Here is an 18,904-nt window from a genome sequence, read left to right as displayed (position 1 = left end):
AGAAAGAAATTTCACCCTGCATGTTTTAACAGTATTCAAACAAGGTGGAGGAAAAGATGGTTAGGATGAAATAGCAGAAGATGAGCTTGCTATGGTAATTGCAACTCAATTGTAACTCAACTTGTAGTTCCTGTATCATATACATAGGAATTGCTTTTTGTTTCCACTGTAAATAAAGAGTAATAAGGTGACATTTATAATTTAACAAGGAGAAGAGTTCTGGAAAAAAAAAAAAAAAAGAATATATGCCATAAGTCTAATACTGTATAAATATTCCCAGCATCTGAAATGATGCAACATTTAAGTACCTGATCTCTTGATGCTAAATGATCAGTATTTTTTTCCACACTTATGTTTCAACAATGGAAAGACAAGGGAAAAAGAAAGATACCAGATGTATCTGGTCCAGGTTGCTACCCAAACTATATATTATATATTCACAAAAGTACCTAGAGTACAAAAGCTAGCACCAGGCTCTGGGATTCTATCCCCTTCTTGGCCTTTTTTTTGTTGTTGTTTTTTAATACAAACAATTATATACAGAGATAAGACAATCTAACATAGTTCAAATTATTATCTACTTCCCACTGATGTATTTTAATTTACTGATTATATGCTATTTTTAGCAGCTGTTTCAGTGTCTTAAACAGGCAAAATGCTGCCATTCCAGAAATGCTCTAAGAGAAACATCGAGCTTGTCACAGATATCTACAGAAGTGCTCACTGATAATGAAGAAAACATGCTTAATTTTATGAAAAAATCCACATTGATACTGAATGAGATTTGGGTCCCTCTGTAAATTTTCAAGAGGGATCAGTCTCTAAGCAGCATAGATTTTTCGCATGCAAGTACTTTACCATACCTTACCTGAAAACTAACAAAACCCCACACATACCAGGGGGAATGTAAAAAATGACAGTGCCGTAAAATTTTCCTCTCCACAATTGCTTACACCTTCCACTTCTAACTCTTCTTTTTCTCCTACTACAGAAACATAGACCATGATTCATTTCTACTTTGTTTTGCTCCAATTTCACTCTACTGTCTCCAATTACTGATATTACTCAGTACTGTCTCCAATTACTATCAGATTTATATCAGTTTTAACTGGTGAAAAAAACAAAACACAACAACAACAAAAACCCTGCTGTTAGGGCTGCCCAGAGACAAGAGTTCAATAGATACTTCTGGTACTTTACAGCATCCCTTGGAAACAAACAAACAAAAACAAAACCACCACTCACACACAAAAAAATGCTCAGAGCCTGAATCATTGAAGTTACAAATTTCAGACAATATTCATTAAACATTTTTCAAACTGGCACCCAGCCACTTGAGGGATTGAGGGAAATGTTTTTAATATCTTTTTTACTTTTTTTTTTACTTTTTAAAATTTTCCTAGTTTACACATAAAAATCTTCTGAATTTAACTGCTTTCTATTGGTGAGTTGGACAGCTGTGGTCTATGGTCCATGAAAGGAAAGCTTTTAGTTAGTAGAAGCTTTCCATTCTTCAGCCTATTCATGCCTTGAGATCTTCATGCTGGCATACATTGTTACTGACTCACCTCAGACAAAAAAGCCAAAAAAAAACAAAGCAGAGGCTTGAGACAGAGCTCCTGTTGCAACACCAATGATTTCAGGCAACAAAAACTGGCAACAATATTAATGAATAAAACCATTAAAAAAAATAAGGAGTAGGGAGATAAAATAAGCCTTTTCCATACAAGTGAATCCCATGTTACATTTTAACATGCTGTGTTCATTCCAGGAGCTTCTTTCACAATCCCACTTTGTGGTTTGTTCTTTGAATCACTGGAACGTGGCAACTTCACCTATTGCCTCTGAGCAGTGAGTTGTGAAGAGAAAACAAAGTCCCAGGGTTACTTATTGTTTCCATTTTGTTCACGTCTCTTCATTTCCCATGTCATCTATTGTTGAAGGAATTACCTTTTTGTGACAGTGATTAGTACAGTTATACAACAATGTAAGCTCCCAGTAAACATGATTTGGTTCTGGGGGCAAAACTAGGGATGGTTTATCTTTTTGAGATCTGCAGTTAAAGCCCCCTGACAGAATGCTCCACATCTCTCTGGAAAGGGCTGAGACTGTGAGAGAAGAGGTGAGGGATAACAACACCATATTTCTATTGTTATTTATAAACGGTATTATAGTGACCCTTAGAGCTCTTTGTCAGGTCAGGGTTAAAATGTGCAAACCACTCGAGCAAACATCTTCTGAATGACAGTCAGACTTGTAATCAAAGACTTGTAATCTAAACTGTGGTTCTCCAACGAACTCAGGACCCTGCCACGTGTTTAAGCAGGAAATCAACCACATTCTTTTGAAGGTAAGAGAGAATTACTTTGCCTTTTTTTTTTTTAATGGAATATTATCTTCCCAAAGGACCACGAATGTTCTGGTTCCACTGTGAACCTCAACCAAAAGATGACAGTGGGAGAATTACGGGGCATGAACAGAATGAGCAATTTCAGGTTTTGCTCTCATTCAGCATGGCTCCTGTGATGACAGTAACTAGAAGTTTCTAAGTGGGCATGAGCCATTCCACTATCAAGTCTAACTAGAAAGTGGTAACACAGAGGTTATCTTCTAACAGCATCCTCATCATCCTGGAAAGCCCAAGACACTGAAAGGTACACAAGACAAACTTTGCGGGTGTTACATCATATCCTACCTATCAGGCCTTTAAAATTTTTAATTTCTACCACCCTGAAGAACCTTGTTTGTACAGTCTAAGATGCCAATTAAACTTTTATAGGTGATTTCTCGCTGTACGTTCTTCCTTCATAATGGCTGAAGAAAATTTGTAAATCAGCCCCAAGCAGAGCTTAAGAACTCTTCATCTTGACCTTGCTAGTGTGTTTGATGCAAAATGTCAGCAAGAAAGACTAATAACTGTAGTTCTTTTGTGGAAGAGGCAGTGTAAATGTACCTGACAGCTGCCTATTACTGCATTTAAGAACTCCTAGAATGCTTAAAAGGGTGCTGTCAAAATATTTTTCAGAGTATTGTTATCCATTATTTATATTCTAAACAGAACTTGTTTGTAGATAAAATTTATTCTTCATGAGGCACATAGTAGCTTTGTTATCAGAGAATTTCTTCTAATAGACTGTTCTTTAAAATAAAACAAGCATGAGTCAACAACACAAGTAACGAGAGACTTGCCTTCCTTAGAACAAATTGCTCAACCATGTACGCTGAAAAAAGCTAAACCTTCCAATTTTGATTTATTTATTTATTTTAAGGTTTAGTACTATTTAAGTACAACATCTCAAAAAACATATGAGGAAGCACACTAGAAAAGGCAATATGAGTTTAAGCAAGTAAAAGGAGGCACACTAATATGGAACCAGTAACTGAATTTAGTTGTAGTACTAGCAGCAAGTCAGCAGTCTGTATTTCCCGCATGAAACATTATCGACTAAGCTTTGAACACCAAGATTAATGTTAGCAAAATCTCCCTATGATATCAAGAGAGATAGATTTAACTCTATTGCTCTTTTGGCCATAGGGGTTTCTGCATATTTCTCAACTCCCCCTGTAATTCTGCAACTTATTCTTCCTCTTATATAGAGTTTCTCATCTTATTGCTCTTTCCCCCATTGACAGCTTTGTATTTTAGCAAAACACTCAGCAAGCACAAAAACATCCCCTTGTGACCTCTAGGAGCAAGTTTTCATCACTCAACATCAGCAGGAATGCATGTCTTTTCCCAAGGCCGTGGCATGCTTCCTCTAGAGTGAATGCATGCCCCATGGGTCCTGATGCCCAGCCTGATGCCCAGAAAGTTTTGTAGATGGCAGACTGCAGGTTTAGAGTAGTAACAGTTGCTCTGACCTCCCCAGAGCATTTGTATATAGCCTTGACAGCCTCTGAGCGATTCTGGAGAATTGGTGCTCTATGGAAATCCTCTGTTTTGCCAGCTAAGACAAACATGGCAACGAGCATACCCCACGCATAGCAGATAACAAAGAGGAGTGTGAAACCGCACTGTATACTAAGGTTCTCCTCAGCAAGCTTTATGGCTTTAATAGGTGAGTTAACAAAAGCTATGTCATCCACTAAATAGACAGTGACACTTGTTGCCGTACTATAGGTCTAAGAGTCACACTTGACAATTTGCAGAGGCACACCAGTTACTTAGAAATGCCAGATTCAGTGCAAATCAGCACATGGTCTAGTAAATCCTAGTACATCCATGCAGTCCTAAGGTGGTTAAAGAAATAAAAAGTGACTAGTTTGCTCTTTTCCACATTTGACTCTGGAATTATGTGGTGTTTTATGTGTGTCACAAATGTTACCCTGAGTATATTCCACTGCACAAGATTTAATGTCATCTTTGGAGCCATGTCAATCTAAGAAGTTGCCAATGTTTTTATGGAAGCTGTAATTTCCTTTTAAACTTCACTATTTTTGTCATTATTTCACACCACCAACTAACCTACGTGGGAGAAAGGGAAGTGGTACACTGCTCCTCCCACAGTTAGATGATCAGCAATGGTGAAAAATATCTTTACACTGTCCATGGACACCTGTTCACCATAAGCATATTTTTATAACAGAAAATACCAGCAGATTTTTAAAGGAAAATATGTAGCTATGATCTTGAATTAACCTGTTTCAATTGTTTAAAAAAAAGTCTATCTGAACTATTTGTCATACCCTTTGCATTTAAAAAATAGCCAAACACAATCCTGTCACAATAAACATTTCATATGCAGATTTAAATCCAGGAACTAATTTCCATGAAAAGTGATAAATCCTTATAAAGAGGTTTCTTAATGGAATTACTTAAGATCTTTTTAGCAGTCTGATCCAGCATAACTAAAATAAATAAGAGCATGTATTACACATGTCAGGCACATTACATTCTCCAAAATATGAACAAACTCAATCACCAAAGCAAATCCTCCATAAACAATCAGTATATATCAAGCATAGGATAAGTACCTTAGTTAAGCTGTTCTTCCACTTGCTTGAATAGACCAGTACATCAGATCTGGGATGAGTAGTTCTTGCTTGAGTGTATAGCGGTTTTTCAACTTTCTGTTTTGAATTGAGGAGAGAAAGAGCTACCTTTGTTGACAAACCAAGTGGATTAGGATTGTTGGGACTAATGGTCCACGTAGAGTAGGCTGAAATTTTCTGATCGTTTTGCAGCAAATGCAATGGTTTCCTCTTCAAGAGAAAACACCAGGTAAAGCTCGTTGATGTCTTGAGGCTTGGAAATGACAACCTCTGCATTTCTCCTGTATTCACTGCAGCCAGAGTGGTTAGAGGCTTCGCTTGACTCTGGCTATTGATTTGATTGCTCTCATGATTACTAGTTGGGGATCTTCTTTCTTGACTGCTGCCTACAGCCTTTAAGAGAGAATTCTGATTACTCACTGGAGACAGTTCAGATGGTTTTCTAACTACAAACGCTGGTGATGCTGAAGACTTCACGTTTTTGGATTCTGGTGACTCCCTCAGGGTTTCTGAAACCCCAGTTTCAGATGAATGATGGTCGGGCAACAGCATGTCTGAAATACTAGCTTTGCTGCTTTTTTCATTCTGTGCAACACCATCAGGATCTAGGAGGTGATTTTCAAGAGGCTCTGTGGTGCAAACCTGTCGCACCAAGACTGGTTTCTTTTGCTTATTAGATGGGTCATTAGATCTAACACTCAGTGAATGTAATGGTCTGGCATCGGTCATGCAGGCAGCTCCACTCTCATCTTTAACACGTTTTTGCTGTTTTTCCATGGCAATATCTAAACTGTTGGCTGGGGAAAGCATTCGTTTACTTGAAGGTGTAGCTTCTTGTTGAGGGAAGAGTCCACTAACTGGCACTTTCTGAATAATATTCAAAGAGCTTGACAAAGGTGAATTTCTGGTTCCACTTTCTGGTATTGAATTTTCAAACTCAAATGAATTTGGCAAAGTCCTCTGATGATCTTTGTGTGATTTTGGCAGCTGAGTTTTGCCTTCAAGCATTGGCATTCTCACAGCATTTGTTTTGCAAATAGATTGGTTTACCTGATCCTGAGTCACGAAAATTTGAGGAAGGGGCGTAACGGTTGCAAAGCCATAGGATGGGATGCTACTGTAAATACGGACAGGAACTACAAAAGGAGGAATCTGATGTATCTGACTGCTGCAGTTATTAGGGACAATTTGTTTTAGAGGAGGCACAGAGTAAGGATTAGACGTATTGTCAGACAGTTTAGCCTGCAGCTCAAAGGAGGATGCATTCTGGTCCACTCCAGCTTGACTTGGGACAGTCTGACTTGATAGACTATTTTTTAGCAATTTAGAAGAGTATGGCTGACCTATATGTAATGTTTTAACTTGGAGTTGATACTTCGGAGCAAAACAATCCTTTTGTTCGTCAGGGTGACAAGAAACTGGGTATGAATTCACTTGTTCCCCTTGGGTTGATGTTTTAGTAGAAATCTGGGAAGGCTGATGCATTGAAGATTGCTGTCTTTGATTATCCAAAACATCATCTAGAGGCTGCTGAACTGAAGACAGGATAATAGGATTAGAATTTTGAATTGCTGAGTGAGGCCTGGAGTGAGTTTGAGAATGCTGAGTACTTGAAGGAAACTCCACCAAGGATTTGCTGGAGGTCTGCAGCCTGTGAAATGGCACATCTGTAGCATGAACTGTCTGAAACGAAGAAGTCAATTTAACTGGATGATTTTCTGGAGCAATATTTAAAGATATTTGTCTTACAAATGGTCCCCTCCTTCTTTCTAGCAGAGGCACGTGTCCAGTAACTCCATTTCCAGACGACAGCTTTGGAGCAGCTACCTCTATGAGTGAGGCAGGTTTTGATGGAGATATGCTTCCACAGTCAAAAGACTTACTCCTGTAGTCTACAACCTCCATCGAGGGCTGCGTGCAGCTGATCTGCTCCGATGCAGCACGCCTCATTTCCCTGTAATGCGGGCCAGGCATGCCCAGCACATGAGAGCCAGTGGGAATCATAAGGAATTCTGATGACTTACTAATAAGTTCTGCTTTAGAAGGATTGTCCACCTTTGAAATCTCATCTTTATCGAGAGACGCCGAGAAACTGGAGGCATGAGACAAACTACTCTCTCGACTTAGACTTCTGGAAAGAGTGGAGTCAACACTCGATTCAGCAGATGAGTGCTCCATTTCGGCCAAGCGAATTCTTTTCTTCTTCGGTGGAAGCTTTTCTGTTGGCAATTTTGACAGTGTTTCACTGCGCTGTGGCCAATTAAATCTTTCTGTCTTTTCCTGATCGCTGCATTGGTTTTCTTGCTCCCTGTCTGGTTCTTCTGTGACCAGTATTTCAGGAACCTGGATGTTATGCTGGCGAACGAGTCTTGATGTCTGAAGCGGTGTGTTCCTCTCATTAGAAACTGTTTGGCTTCCCTGCACTTCCCCTCTAGGTGCTTCTAATGACAGTGACTGATGATGCTGGGAAGTATTCAGATGAGAGGGTCTATCCTCTTGGACGGCGACTGCATTCAAAGAGCGATGTTTTGCAACCTTGTTGGGCTCTTGAGATGAAACCGGTGATACTCTTTCAAATGACTCCGATTTCTCAAATGAGCTATTTCTGCTCAGTGAATTGGTGTGCTGTATTACTGAAATACCAGTCCCTTGTCTTTTCAACTCCACCTTTTCTCGCATAACTGAGCTTGTCTGCTTTTCAATGAGTGGAGACATCTTTGGCTCTGTTGTCAGATCTGTACCTCGAGCCACAAGCTGAATTTGTGAACTTCGAAGTAGAAGGTTGCTTGGCTGTTGCAAACTTACTACTGTTGCACTGAGTTTTGACTGACTGGAAGAAATTGCTGGCTTATTTTGGCCTTCTACATTCTTTGATGGTGTGCTTGCGTCGTTTTGTTGTGGGTCATCGTCATCTCCAACACTTTTCATTTTCCTTCTCTTCCTTATTTGGGGAGTCTGCTCCCAGACACCAGTTGAAGTAGTGACTCTGTAGTGCAGAATTTGAGGTTGTGTACTATTTGGAACAGTTTTATGTTCAGGCTCTCGGATTGCAGCTTTAGTTTTAGGTCCATGCAACTCTGAACAGTAAAATTTCTTGTGGTTTTCAAAGTTTTCCAGTTTCCTATACCTGTTTCTGCAGGTTTCACACTCAAACATTGTTCCTCGCACCTGAGGGGACTTCTTAGTTTTTTCTAAATTTGATCCCTGTGCCAGGGACTTGTTCCTTTGCAATAAAGATTCGTTTGATAAATTACATCCCAGATAACTTTCTTCTGCAGGTCGCACTGATCCAAGAACTTGGCTTTCACCAGTAGAAGAATCTTCTATTGCTGCCTGTCTAACAAGGGTCCGAGGATGTCCACCTTGGTTCAGTGGAGCAGCAGGTCCTGATACAAAAACATCATCGTATAAGGAACTGATTTTATCATCAAATGACTGACTTCCTCTAAGTGGATGAGAGGGAGGTATTACGTTTGGAGGTACTGCTGAGTAACTGGTAGTAGGCATGGAATTACTTCGTGTTATAGGCAAACAGTCAAGGGATGGTACAGAGAGAAGAAAAACTTGCTTTGATTTCTCAGTGGGTGTGAAAGGAGACTTTGGTATATCAGAGCTAGAACTAGTTCTTCTTCCCATAGGCTTTAAATCAAACTGGAAAGAATCCTTAAATATGTAGGATTTTGGTGAATCTATGCTTCCTCTTCTTGAAAGAGATGTTCTTCTTGGTTTCACGCTATCTAACTGTTTGTCATCCACAACAGCTTCATTATCAGAAATTAACTTTGAGATACGCTCCTCAAGGGTTTTTGTTGCTATGGGAGGTCGCATTTGGCCAGAGAGAATCAAATTTTTCTCGGCACAGACTGTTTGTACCACTGATGCTACCATTCCACTTGCTCTTGGTACACAGGGCAAATTTTTATTTGAATCTTTTTCAGAGGGCAGTAATCCTCTTACGAAAGGAGCTGGTGGGCTCATTGTTTGATCAGCACTTTCAGAACGAGAGAAATAACCAGAATCAGTACTACCTAAACTTCTAGGGCTCAGAAGGCATTTTCCTTGCTGCTCCTGGGAACAGTCGGTTGCCTGTTGTCTCTGAAGCTGAGCATGCACAGCTCCTACTGTAGATCCCAGCTGCTCCTCTAATAGGCCCAGTTCCGTTTTCTGACTTTGTTTTATGTCATTTTCCTTTACTAAGACCGTATGCGTTAAATTTGATTGAAGATTTGTCACTTTAAAATCTCCTTTTCTCTGTGCTGCAGAAAGCTCAGGTGCTGGATCTGTTACTTTGGGGCTATCGGCCCTTAACGGAGAAACATTTACAGCATGAACCACTACTTTTGGTAAAGCTGCCCTTACTTGTGGTTCTGTATTGTGTAATGAGGAATCACCTGGGATACAATCTGGGTTACTTAGTGGAACAGGGCTTCCCTTCCATACAGTTTCTGCACTTGAAATGACTTTCACTATTTGTGCAGATTCCAGTTCTTGATCATCTTGTCTTTCATCAGCAGTGCCTTCATCTTCACTTTCACCACTTTCTTCCACATCTGAATGAATGCTAAGTGCTTTGTCTGAGTCATGAGATAAGAAGAGACCACCAGCATCTGGTTGTAGGACAAGTCCGAGTTTGATAGCATGTGCATGGGATTTTTTGTGCTTGTACAAATTACTTTTAGTTTTAAATGAAAACCCACATGTAACGCAAGGATACGGTCGCTCTCCAGTATGGGATCGGATGTGCTTTTGGAGAACACTGGGCTTGGCACAGGCCCGATTGCAATACTCACAGACATACTTCCCCAGCTTTTTAGGTTTCTGGTCTTTCAAGAGGTTACATATTTGTTCTACACCATGGTTTACAACTGATGCTATCTGGGCTGAATTATACATGGGACCTATAGACAAGTGTGTTGAACTAGGTGTGTTAACTGACAAAGGTGAAGATGAACTAGTTACTAACTGATTTGGGGGAAAAACCTGAGTTACAGTGGAAGATGAGGTGTGAACAACAGACGAAGTTACTGCTATGCTGTGTATCTGCTGGAGCTTGGCATTTTCTTGACTCTGCTGTTGCACCACAGAACCTGTGAGATTTGGACACATAACAACCTGGTGATTTTGTTGGCTGGTTTTAGTAACAAGGTCTTGTGAATGAGAAACCGACTGGACCTGCGTTTGTCCACTCTTGGCAGCTGTTGCTACATGCACGTTGTTCAATGTACATGGAAAATAGCGAGGTCCAGCTGTAAACTCATGCTGAGACAAAGCAGACTGATTTTGGACACTCACTGTATTGGATGTGAGACTAGGAGAGGTGCTTACAATTTTATTTGGTCTCAGTTTCTCTATCTGCACCCCATAACGGGGGCACTCTTGTGCTAAGGTGTTCAGTTCAGGCTCCATAGCTTTTAACAAGACATCGAATGCAGTACGTGTACATGGGGATGATGTACTACCATCAACAAAAGTGATACATTCATTATTGTCAGTCTTTGTTTTACTTGGTAAGGAGTTGGAGAGAGACTTCTTCTCTGGCGAGCTCAACTGGCTCACATCAGAATCCTCTACTGCCTGCTTACTCAAGTCAAAGGACTGATGTGTCGATGAAGGCTTTGTCTGCATCAGTATCTCAGATTTGGTTGTTTCAGCACTTATCTCACTGTTAAGCACTGCCCCATTTTGTTTGGTACATTGACTTCCATTGTTCACAGGTAGGTGGTCCTGTGCCGTGACCTGTTCTGAGGCATCCGGAAGAACTTTTAGTGGTGGAAGGTCTACATTTTGTTTAACCTTGGATTCTGTGGGGTTTCTCAAAGGCGATTTTGGTATTTTTTTTAGATGGTTTTCAGTCACAATCTTTTTTCTTTTCACACCCTTAATTGTATCTGGGTTTCCTCTAGTACTAGCGTCTGTGATTTCTGTTAAAACACAAAGAGTAAGAAAGAATATTAGAACTGGATAATGTAGTATATTTTTATTTATGGCATTCTATTGTCTCTAAGCTTCAGCTGTAAGAGTAGTTCACACAGTGCGCACTGGTGTAACAGGACTGTCCAACTCTCCCACCCTCCAGTATTTTTTGAATAGCAAATGTATCTTAGTAAAGATCCAGTTTGTTCCCATCTAGCAAAAGTAATGCATTCTAACTGATGCTCTAAGACATTACAAAAGTAATTAATTATAGGAAAGGTTTCAAAGAAAATGTAAGAAAAGAAAGGCCACTGAAAGAATATTTCAGTATTTAGAGCAACTCTTTTTTAGATAAAGTAAAAAGAAATCTCTTTTGCACTTGTTCCAAAATCCGAATCATTACAGCAGGAAAATGAAGAACCAAGACACAAATCCATTTTCATGTCACGTTGTCACCTTTTCTGTCTATATGTTACACCAGTCAAGGAATGAAGATGACTTCCTCATGGTTATATTTGTAAGCAGATAAGTAGATTTATCATGGAAATGGCACAATCCACCCAAGCCATCTGTCAAATACTGTATTTCAGAGCTACTGAACTTTAATAGCGTTTCAGATGAGCAACTACTGCAGAGGAATAAAATCAGTCACACTTATTCTTCTATTAGTGCATCATGAAACAAAATAAATTTGAATTACTTCATTACTAGCTACACTTGTTGCTGGTTTTAAGCAGGTATGCATGGGGAGCTTCAGGAGTGTAGTGAAAAGCAAACATTTTTGAATATTACTCAGCAGAATAACTTTATAGTGAGTACTATTTGTAAAGAGTCTAAACTTCTCTAGCGAAAGATACAGACAGAGTGAATTTTAGTGTTGATACTTACAAAGTTTTTTGGTTTTTTTTTGTTTGTTTGTTTTTTACTTATACCTTTGTTTACCTCAGTGTCATATTTATTCTGCCAATTAACTATTTTACATGTAAGCATACTTCCTAACATACAAACAATCATAGCCTAACTGGTACTGACTTCAGAGGAAGCCAAACATTAAATGGGTGTAAATCCAATTTCTCAAACTTTTACAACTGTTTGGCTGTTAGCCAAAACCATATTTTGTCTGACTGCCAACATTCAACACAAAGGAAGGATCTGATGTGACAAGAAGTCTGATACCTCTAAAAAGGTTCAGCTGCACACACATTTTGGGAAGCTGTGCTGAGAAACTCCACGTGGTATGGTTACCTCAATATAGAGGTTCTCAAGAACAGAGGTTTATGTGCACTCCTAGGTAAGAAAAGACTAATTAAGACAGCATATACACAGACAAAACTCTCACACAGTCAGCTTCACAAGGAGATAGATGGAGAAAGCTCAGGCTTCCCAGTACCTATCAACTCCTACAGCCCTTTCAGCGGCATAAGGAGTATCCTCTCGCAGAAACAACAGATGCTTTCTGCACTATGGTGAGAGGAATGCCAACATACTGTCTGCATCTGATGAGAGATACTGCTGCTGATGAGTCCAGGGTGAAATTCCTGCTCCATTTAAAGGAAAGCCAGGCAGCACCTAATGCTTGTCTAGAAGAAGAGAACACAAAGTGACTAGTGGGAAAAGAAGGGCAAGAAGATGACATGTCTGCCCGGTGCCAGAGCACAACCTAACTGAGCTGTGTGCTAAGGCCAGAGCTCAGGTACTTGGAAGTTCAAAAGCCTGTTTTCAATTTGTTGCCTACTTCATTTACACATACATTCACAGAAGGCAGAAGGCTATTGAGACTTCCTTGCAAACTGAAAGGTTAAAGAACAAACATTGTACACAGTGTACTGCACATGTGGAAGAGCTGCAGAACCTGACCTATTGTTCTCCAAGCCCTACCTGAAGAAATTTAAGTATGAAGAGTAAGACGCTGCCTTGTTGCATTCTGTCATCTCATAACAGAGAGACTAGAATCCCTCTCCAGAAACAAGGGCTCTGAAATCCTAGCTGTGGGGAGCTTGTGCTCATCTTATGCACCCAGAAAGAAATTTCTGTAGTAACTGTCCATTTAACCACTAAATAAACTTTGCATTTATTGCTTTATTACCTAAACCTATTCATATTAGGCTACATTTAGCATATTCAAAGCAGAGTTGCCTTCCATCATGTTCTATACTTTCCATTGCTTCCCAATTAAATCAGTGTCTCACACTAATATCATTAGTGGCAATTTCTTTAAAATTAATGGCCTACTGCAGCTTTTTTCAATAGCAACAAAACTCCATTTTACACCAATCGAAGAGAAAATAACAAGGTAATTATATAAAAGGGTGTTTTTAGCCATGGTTTGGTGATCTCTGAAAACCATGGCCACGTTAATTGAGTGTAAGTAATTTGGTTCCTTTTGTGAACATACTGCAGCTTTTATCCTATCACATTCACGCCTCCACACCTATCACACTGTCGGGGTTTGTACTGGAGCACTGGGGGAAGTGCTGGGCAGATTACATGCAGCTAGGAAGATAATAGTGCCATGAAGCGTGAACATCCAAGCAGACAAACATACACAGGAAGACGAAGGTGTTTTATACTGCAGTAATTGAACAACCAAATGATGTGCTTCTCCCTGATGCCTCCAAACATTAGATAACAACCATTCCAAGGCTTCATCAACACAGTGAGGAGCAGCAGGCACACTCAAACACTGCACCACACTGGAGATTGGAAACCAGCACAGCTAAAAGATTTTTCAGCACAGCTGAAAAATTGTTTGAAAATGAAATAAGAAAATAGAAAAAAGGCAAGTTATGCATTACATCCTATGCAAAAATAGTCATTTACTTTAGTCTTCACAACCATTAATTATGCTGCATCTACACCTATAAAATTCCAGGCTATGGAAATCATAAGAACTAGTTTCTTATTTCTACTTCTTTATTCTTTTTGCAATTCCAGAGATTATTCCTGTCTATAAAATCCAGCAAAACATACTTTCTTTCGATGGCTTTACAAGTCTTAACAATAGTGTAAGTGCTGTGCTGTATTTTACTCCTTGACGGTTTAGAAATACTTATTGTTAATGGAAATATCTCAGGTTTTCTAGCGATCAAATTTCTAACATATTTTGGGGAAAAAGAGGAAACCCTGACAACTTCTTTTCATTTAGTTTTATTTTTTTGTTCCTTTTGTGTAAGTCTTCTTTTTGTATTGCTAAATTACGTTGAAGATATTCCATTACATGGTTGTTAACCCACAGCTAGATATTTGCACAAAGATCAGCTGTATCAATATTTCTAGAGGCAATAACAAAACCAGCGGGAAGCATGGGTACCATAATTGTTAACTTTCTTGTTAACAGGAATGGAGACACAAACTTTCAGAAGGGTGATACCTTGTCAGGGCTGCACACCCATACCAACAAGCTGAAGCTAAACAAAGGGAATGTAAACCAACTTGACATGAAAAAAAAGTTGATTTCCTTGTCTTCCTCTCTGCCACTCCACGCTCTGTTTGCCTCGCTGTGCAGTCACGAAACCCTTCTCCCTGTTCAGCTGGTGACACTGATGCAGCAATTCCTCCTTCTCTTGGGTGAATTCATACTTTTATTGGCAAGTGCTGTCATTTCCAATAGAAGGCTAAAAAGCATCTTTTCCATAAACTGTATGATGTCCAATAGAATCAGGTTACCCAGTCCAACAGGACAGGTAACAATGCTGCTGTGCACAATGACTCACTTTTCAGGTACCAGAGCATCTTTCTTGCTTTGCTCTGCTTTCCTATCAGGACTTTCTGTTTAATTCCTTTGCTTCAATAGCACTTCTGCGCTCAAAACATGCCATCTTTCTAAACATGGTTTTGCTCAACTACAATTTCTCTACTGCACTTACGCACAGGAAACAGAGCAAAAGAACACAGGTGTGATGGTGCCAATAGTAATCTAGTGAGGTAACTCATGCAGCAAATAAAGGAGAGGTATAAGCAACCTTTTTTTTTTTTTTTTTAGCATTCGCTGGTGAACTAGACAGTGTATTGACACAATGATCTCAATGGTTTTGTTTAAGTAACTTTCAGAACTGCCTGTCTCAAAGCCTATGTGTTATTATAACACCCACTCCACTTCTCCCCCTTCCAACAGAGCTACGTGCTTGTATTTTTTTTAAAAAGGTAAAGAACTGAAGTAAAGCACCAAGCTCCCTTCCTTCTCAGTGTGACCCTGTGAAACATTTAGCCAGCAGCCACTATCTGCCCTACAGCCCAATGAACTTTCATCCTCTTTCATGCTCAGTTCATACTGCAGAATTTTTAAAATCACTGCTTACAAAGACTAGATTTTCGAATGAAAGTGCCACACCTTTGGATCCTAAACCTGTACTTCAGCTCCCAGGGAACTGCAAGCAAAATCAAACTTCTTGTGATATTGTTCAAACGTTAAGTCTTAAACATACAGCTAAAATGTTACTGATGATTAACGACAGCAGTTGTTCAAAGACGGACAACTCTTCAAAAGAGACCATTACAAAGAATTTTACTCTGATTAAAAGCTAAGCTTCCTGGTGCCTTAAAATATTCAAAATATTCTTATATTTGACATCTGATGCATATTTAGTTTTGATTTCACTGAAACTATTCCAAAGCAGTCATAAATCACCCCAGTGGGTCTTTTTCCATGAATAAGTAACAGAACATGATTATGAGATAAAGACATAAGCCAAACTAGCAAATGTAAGGACACCAGAACTTACATTAAACGCAATAGGACATAACTAAATTGCCATTTTTTTTATTACTATTGTATTACATCTTTAGCTTCATACTGCCTCCTACGTGCTAAGTAGTGCCATAAACGTTTTCCTAACATTATAGTTTTTCCAAAGTGTAGAAAAATCATGATTACATAAACTGTGCATTTATAAAAATGTTCTCAGTTAACAGAAAAATCTGAACAAGATTAAGCCATGTGTTGTGCTTAATTTCAAGCACAAATTGAGAGGATTTTAAAGTCAATCATCAATAGCTTTAATAGATGTATTTTGGGTGCCTAACTTTAGACTTCTCGAGATGGTACAGTAGAGGCCAGGGTGCAAGTCAAGGAATTTGGCACCCTCCAAGTCAGCTGTTTCATTAGCATAATTTTGCCTTATTAGCTAAAGTAGCAAATGTCCTGCAAACACAAGCTCCAAGGAATGTGCAGTTATGCTAGTATATGTTACCAGCACTCATTTGAGCAGTACCATTAACTTCAATAAGTGTTCACTTATACAAAGTAAAATTAAATTTTAGTGCTCTCTACCATCACAGACTGATAAGCCTATACAATTAGTGCATCCAAAGTTCATATGTTAAATATAATTGCAAAGAAACTGTATATTGATATAAACTCCAAGAAATCTGGTGCCTCTACCACTAGGTAAATTTCCCCAGATTTAAAAACAAGTATTTCAGGAGATTATTCGGGTGGGAAAAGACCTCAGCAGGTCTCTAATCCAAGCTCCTGCTCACAACAGGGCCAGTTAAAGGAAGCAACCAGGTTGCTTAAGGCTTCATGTGGTCAGGTCCTGGAAACCTACAAAGATAGTGTTGGCCCAGCCTCCATGAGCAACATCTTACACTGCATGACTGTCCTCGTGGGGCAGAAACCAGTCTAGTAGTACAGGAAATACTCATGTTGTTGGCTACCAAAGTAAGCAACAGTTAAGAACAGGCAAACATTGTTCAGCAATGTTTAGTACAAACTAATGTTTAAACTATACAATCTGTTTCCACTAAATCTACATTAACATGAGTGAATTGTCACTTTGAAGATAAAGCTGGAGAATGGAAGTTTTTCTTGCCTTGGAATAACATCTTCCCAAAACACTAGGCCTGGCTATATTTTAAACTAGCACCTCTCACTACTGCTTCAGTTGCAAAGCCATACTAAAGCTGAAAGAGGAGAATAACTTTCAGGACTGACCAAATCCAGGCTACACAGACACCCATATGTTCCATACATTACTTAAAAATGTAAGTTTCTTCTTTGAGAAGCAAGAACAGGTACAACTTAGCAAGTAAATGCAAGTAAAGCAAATGACAGGTTTAAATGTGCAGCCATAGAAAAAGGCGTACCCAGGGCTGCTCCTCACACACTAAATGAAATTCTGTGCAACCATTAGTGACTGCAGAGAGTTGATTAGCTCTAGACATTGAGCAATAACATCTCAGAATAAAGTAAGACACCTTTGCCCCAAGGCACGCAGCTCAGACGTATCAGGAAGTTCTGCTACAATGCACTTTCATCCCAGCCATGTGAGTCTGCCAACTCTTTTTTTTTTTTTTTTTTTTTGCCTTAGGATAGGTAAAGAGTAAATGACACATTACAGTCTGGGACTGTCTGTATGACAGCATCTTTTCAAGTCCTGTAGCTGCTTACATCAAGATAAGCTTGACAGAGGTGGATATCAAGGGTGTAGGGACATAACCACACTATGCTAATAAGACCAAGGTCTTCTTAAAAACAACTGTGCATTTAGCTTCTTGGCCTGAGCAAAGAAAGAAACAACCAACATACTGGTAAGTCTGGAGGGACACCAAGATGATCTGAAGCACCGCTCCTATGAAGAGAGGCTGAGAGAGCTGGGGACTGTCCAACCTGCAGGAGATGAGGTTCAGAGAGGATTTTAATCAATGTCTATAAATACCTGAAGGAAAGACACAATGAAAAAAGAGCCAGGCTCTTTTCAGTGGTGCCCAGTGCCAAAACAAGAGGCCATGGGCACAGACTGGAGCACAGGAGGTTCTGTCTAAACACCAGGCAGCAGTTCTGTGCTGTGCAGGTGACTGAGCCCTGGCACAGGTTGCCCAGAGAGGCTGTTGAGATCTTCAACAGCTGCCTGGATGTGGTCCTGGACAGCCTGCTCTGGGTGTCTGAGCAGAGAGCTTGGATCAGATGACCTCCAAGAGGTCCCTTCCAACCCTAACCATTCTGTGATTTTTAACCATAGTGTGCTTAATGAGGAAAACCATCAAAACCAAACAGCAATAAACATCTGACCACTGAGGTAACACCAGAGCCTCAGTTGAGAAATGCCAACATCCATATGTGAAAAGGAATTGAATGTAACATTTCAGCACACCTACAAATCTTTGACCAATCTCCAAAGTGAAACGCATGCTTTTTTTTTTTTCCTAAAAAGACCCAATTTCATGCCCACCACAAAACATATTAAATGAAACAAGACATTTGATACTGATCAAGATTTCCCAGCATTATACGTATATAAAAAACCAGAGACTGAATCACTTTAAAAGTTTCACATAACTTGAACACTTCTTTGAAAGACAGACAAAAAACCACGAGAACAGCAAGCGCCTACCACATGACACATGATTAACGCTTAGCAACATGCACAAAATGTCAATACACAAATGTTCAAGGAAGGGCATGCACTATAGTTTTCATTTCAACATCCTGAAAATTTCAAAAATATTTCACAGAATCACACAGAATCACAGAATTTCTAGGTTGGAAGAGACCTCAAGACCATCGAGTCCAACCTCTAACCTAACACTAACAGTCCCCCACTAAACCATATCCCTAAGCTCTACATCTAAACGTCTTTTAAAGACTTCCAGGGATGGTGACTCCACCACTTCCCTGGGCAGCCTGTTCCAGTGTCTAACAACCCTTTCAGTAAAGAAGTTCTTCCTAAGATCCAACCTAAAACTCCCCTGGTGCAACTTAAGCCCATTCCACCTCATCCTGTCACCAGGCACGTGGGAGAACAGACCATCCCCCACCTCACTACAGCCTCATTTGAGGTATCTGTAGAGAGCAATAAGGTCGCCCCTGAGCCTCCTCTTCTCCAGGCTGAACAAGCCCAGCTCCCTCAGCCGCTCCTTGTAGGACTTGTTCTCCAGGCCCCTCACCAGCTTCATCGCCCTTCTCTGGACCCGCTCAAGCACCTCGATGTCCTTCTTGTAGCAAGGGGCCCAAAACTGAACACAGTACTCGAGGTGTGGCCTCACCAGAGCCGAGTACAGG

The 18,904-nt window shown here is 39.9% G+C and overlaps 1 protein-coding gene across 12 annotated transcripts in view; it reads right to left on the bottom strand.

Annotated features, from left to right (window-relative positions):
* HIVEP1 (HIVEP zinc finger 1) overlaps positions 1-18,904 on the bottom strand; it is a 128,419-nt gene that overhangs the window by 35,058 nt on the left and 74,457 nt on the right. For all 12 annotated transcript variants that reach the window (XR_005263008.2, XM_027451471.3, XM_027451474.3 and 9 more), the window contains one exon: positions 4,975-10,913. Coding sequence is in view for 11 of the 12 variants with exons in the window: in XM_027451471.3 (XP_027307272.1) it covers positions 4,975-10,913 (5,939 nt within the window). In the remaining variant the exon portion in view is untranslated. The remainder of the gene's footprint in view (positions 1-4,974; positions 10,914-18,904) is intronic.

The sequence above is a fragment of the Anas platyrhynchos genome, chromosome 2 (assembly GCF_047663525.1).
Source record: "Anas platyrhynchos isolate ZD024472 breed Pekin duck chromosome 2, IASCAAS_PekinDuck_T2T, whole genome shotgun sequence".
NCBI classification, from domain to species: Eukaryota; Metazoa; Chordata; class Aves; order Anseriformes; family Anatidae; genus Anas; species Anas platyrhynchos.
The sequence above is the reverse complement of the archived record's forward strand: the minus strand, read 5'-3'. Positions and strand labels throughout refer to the sequence as shown.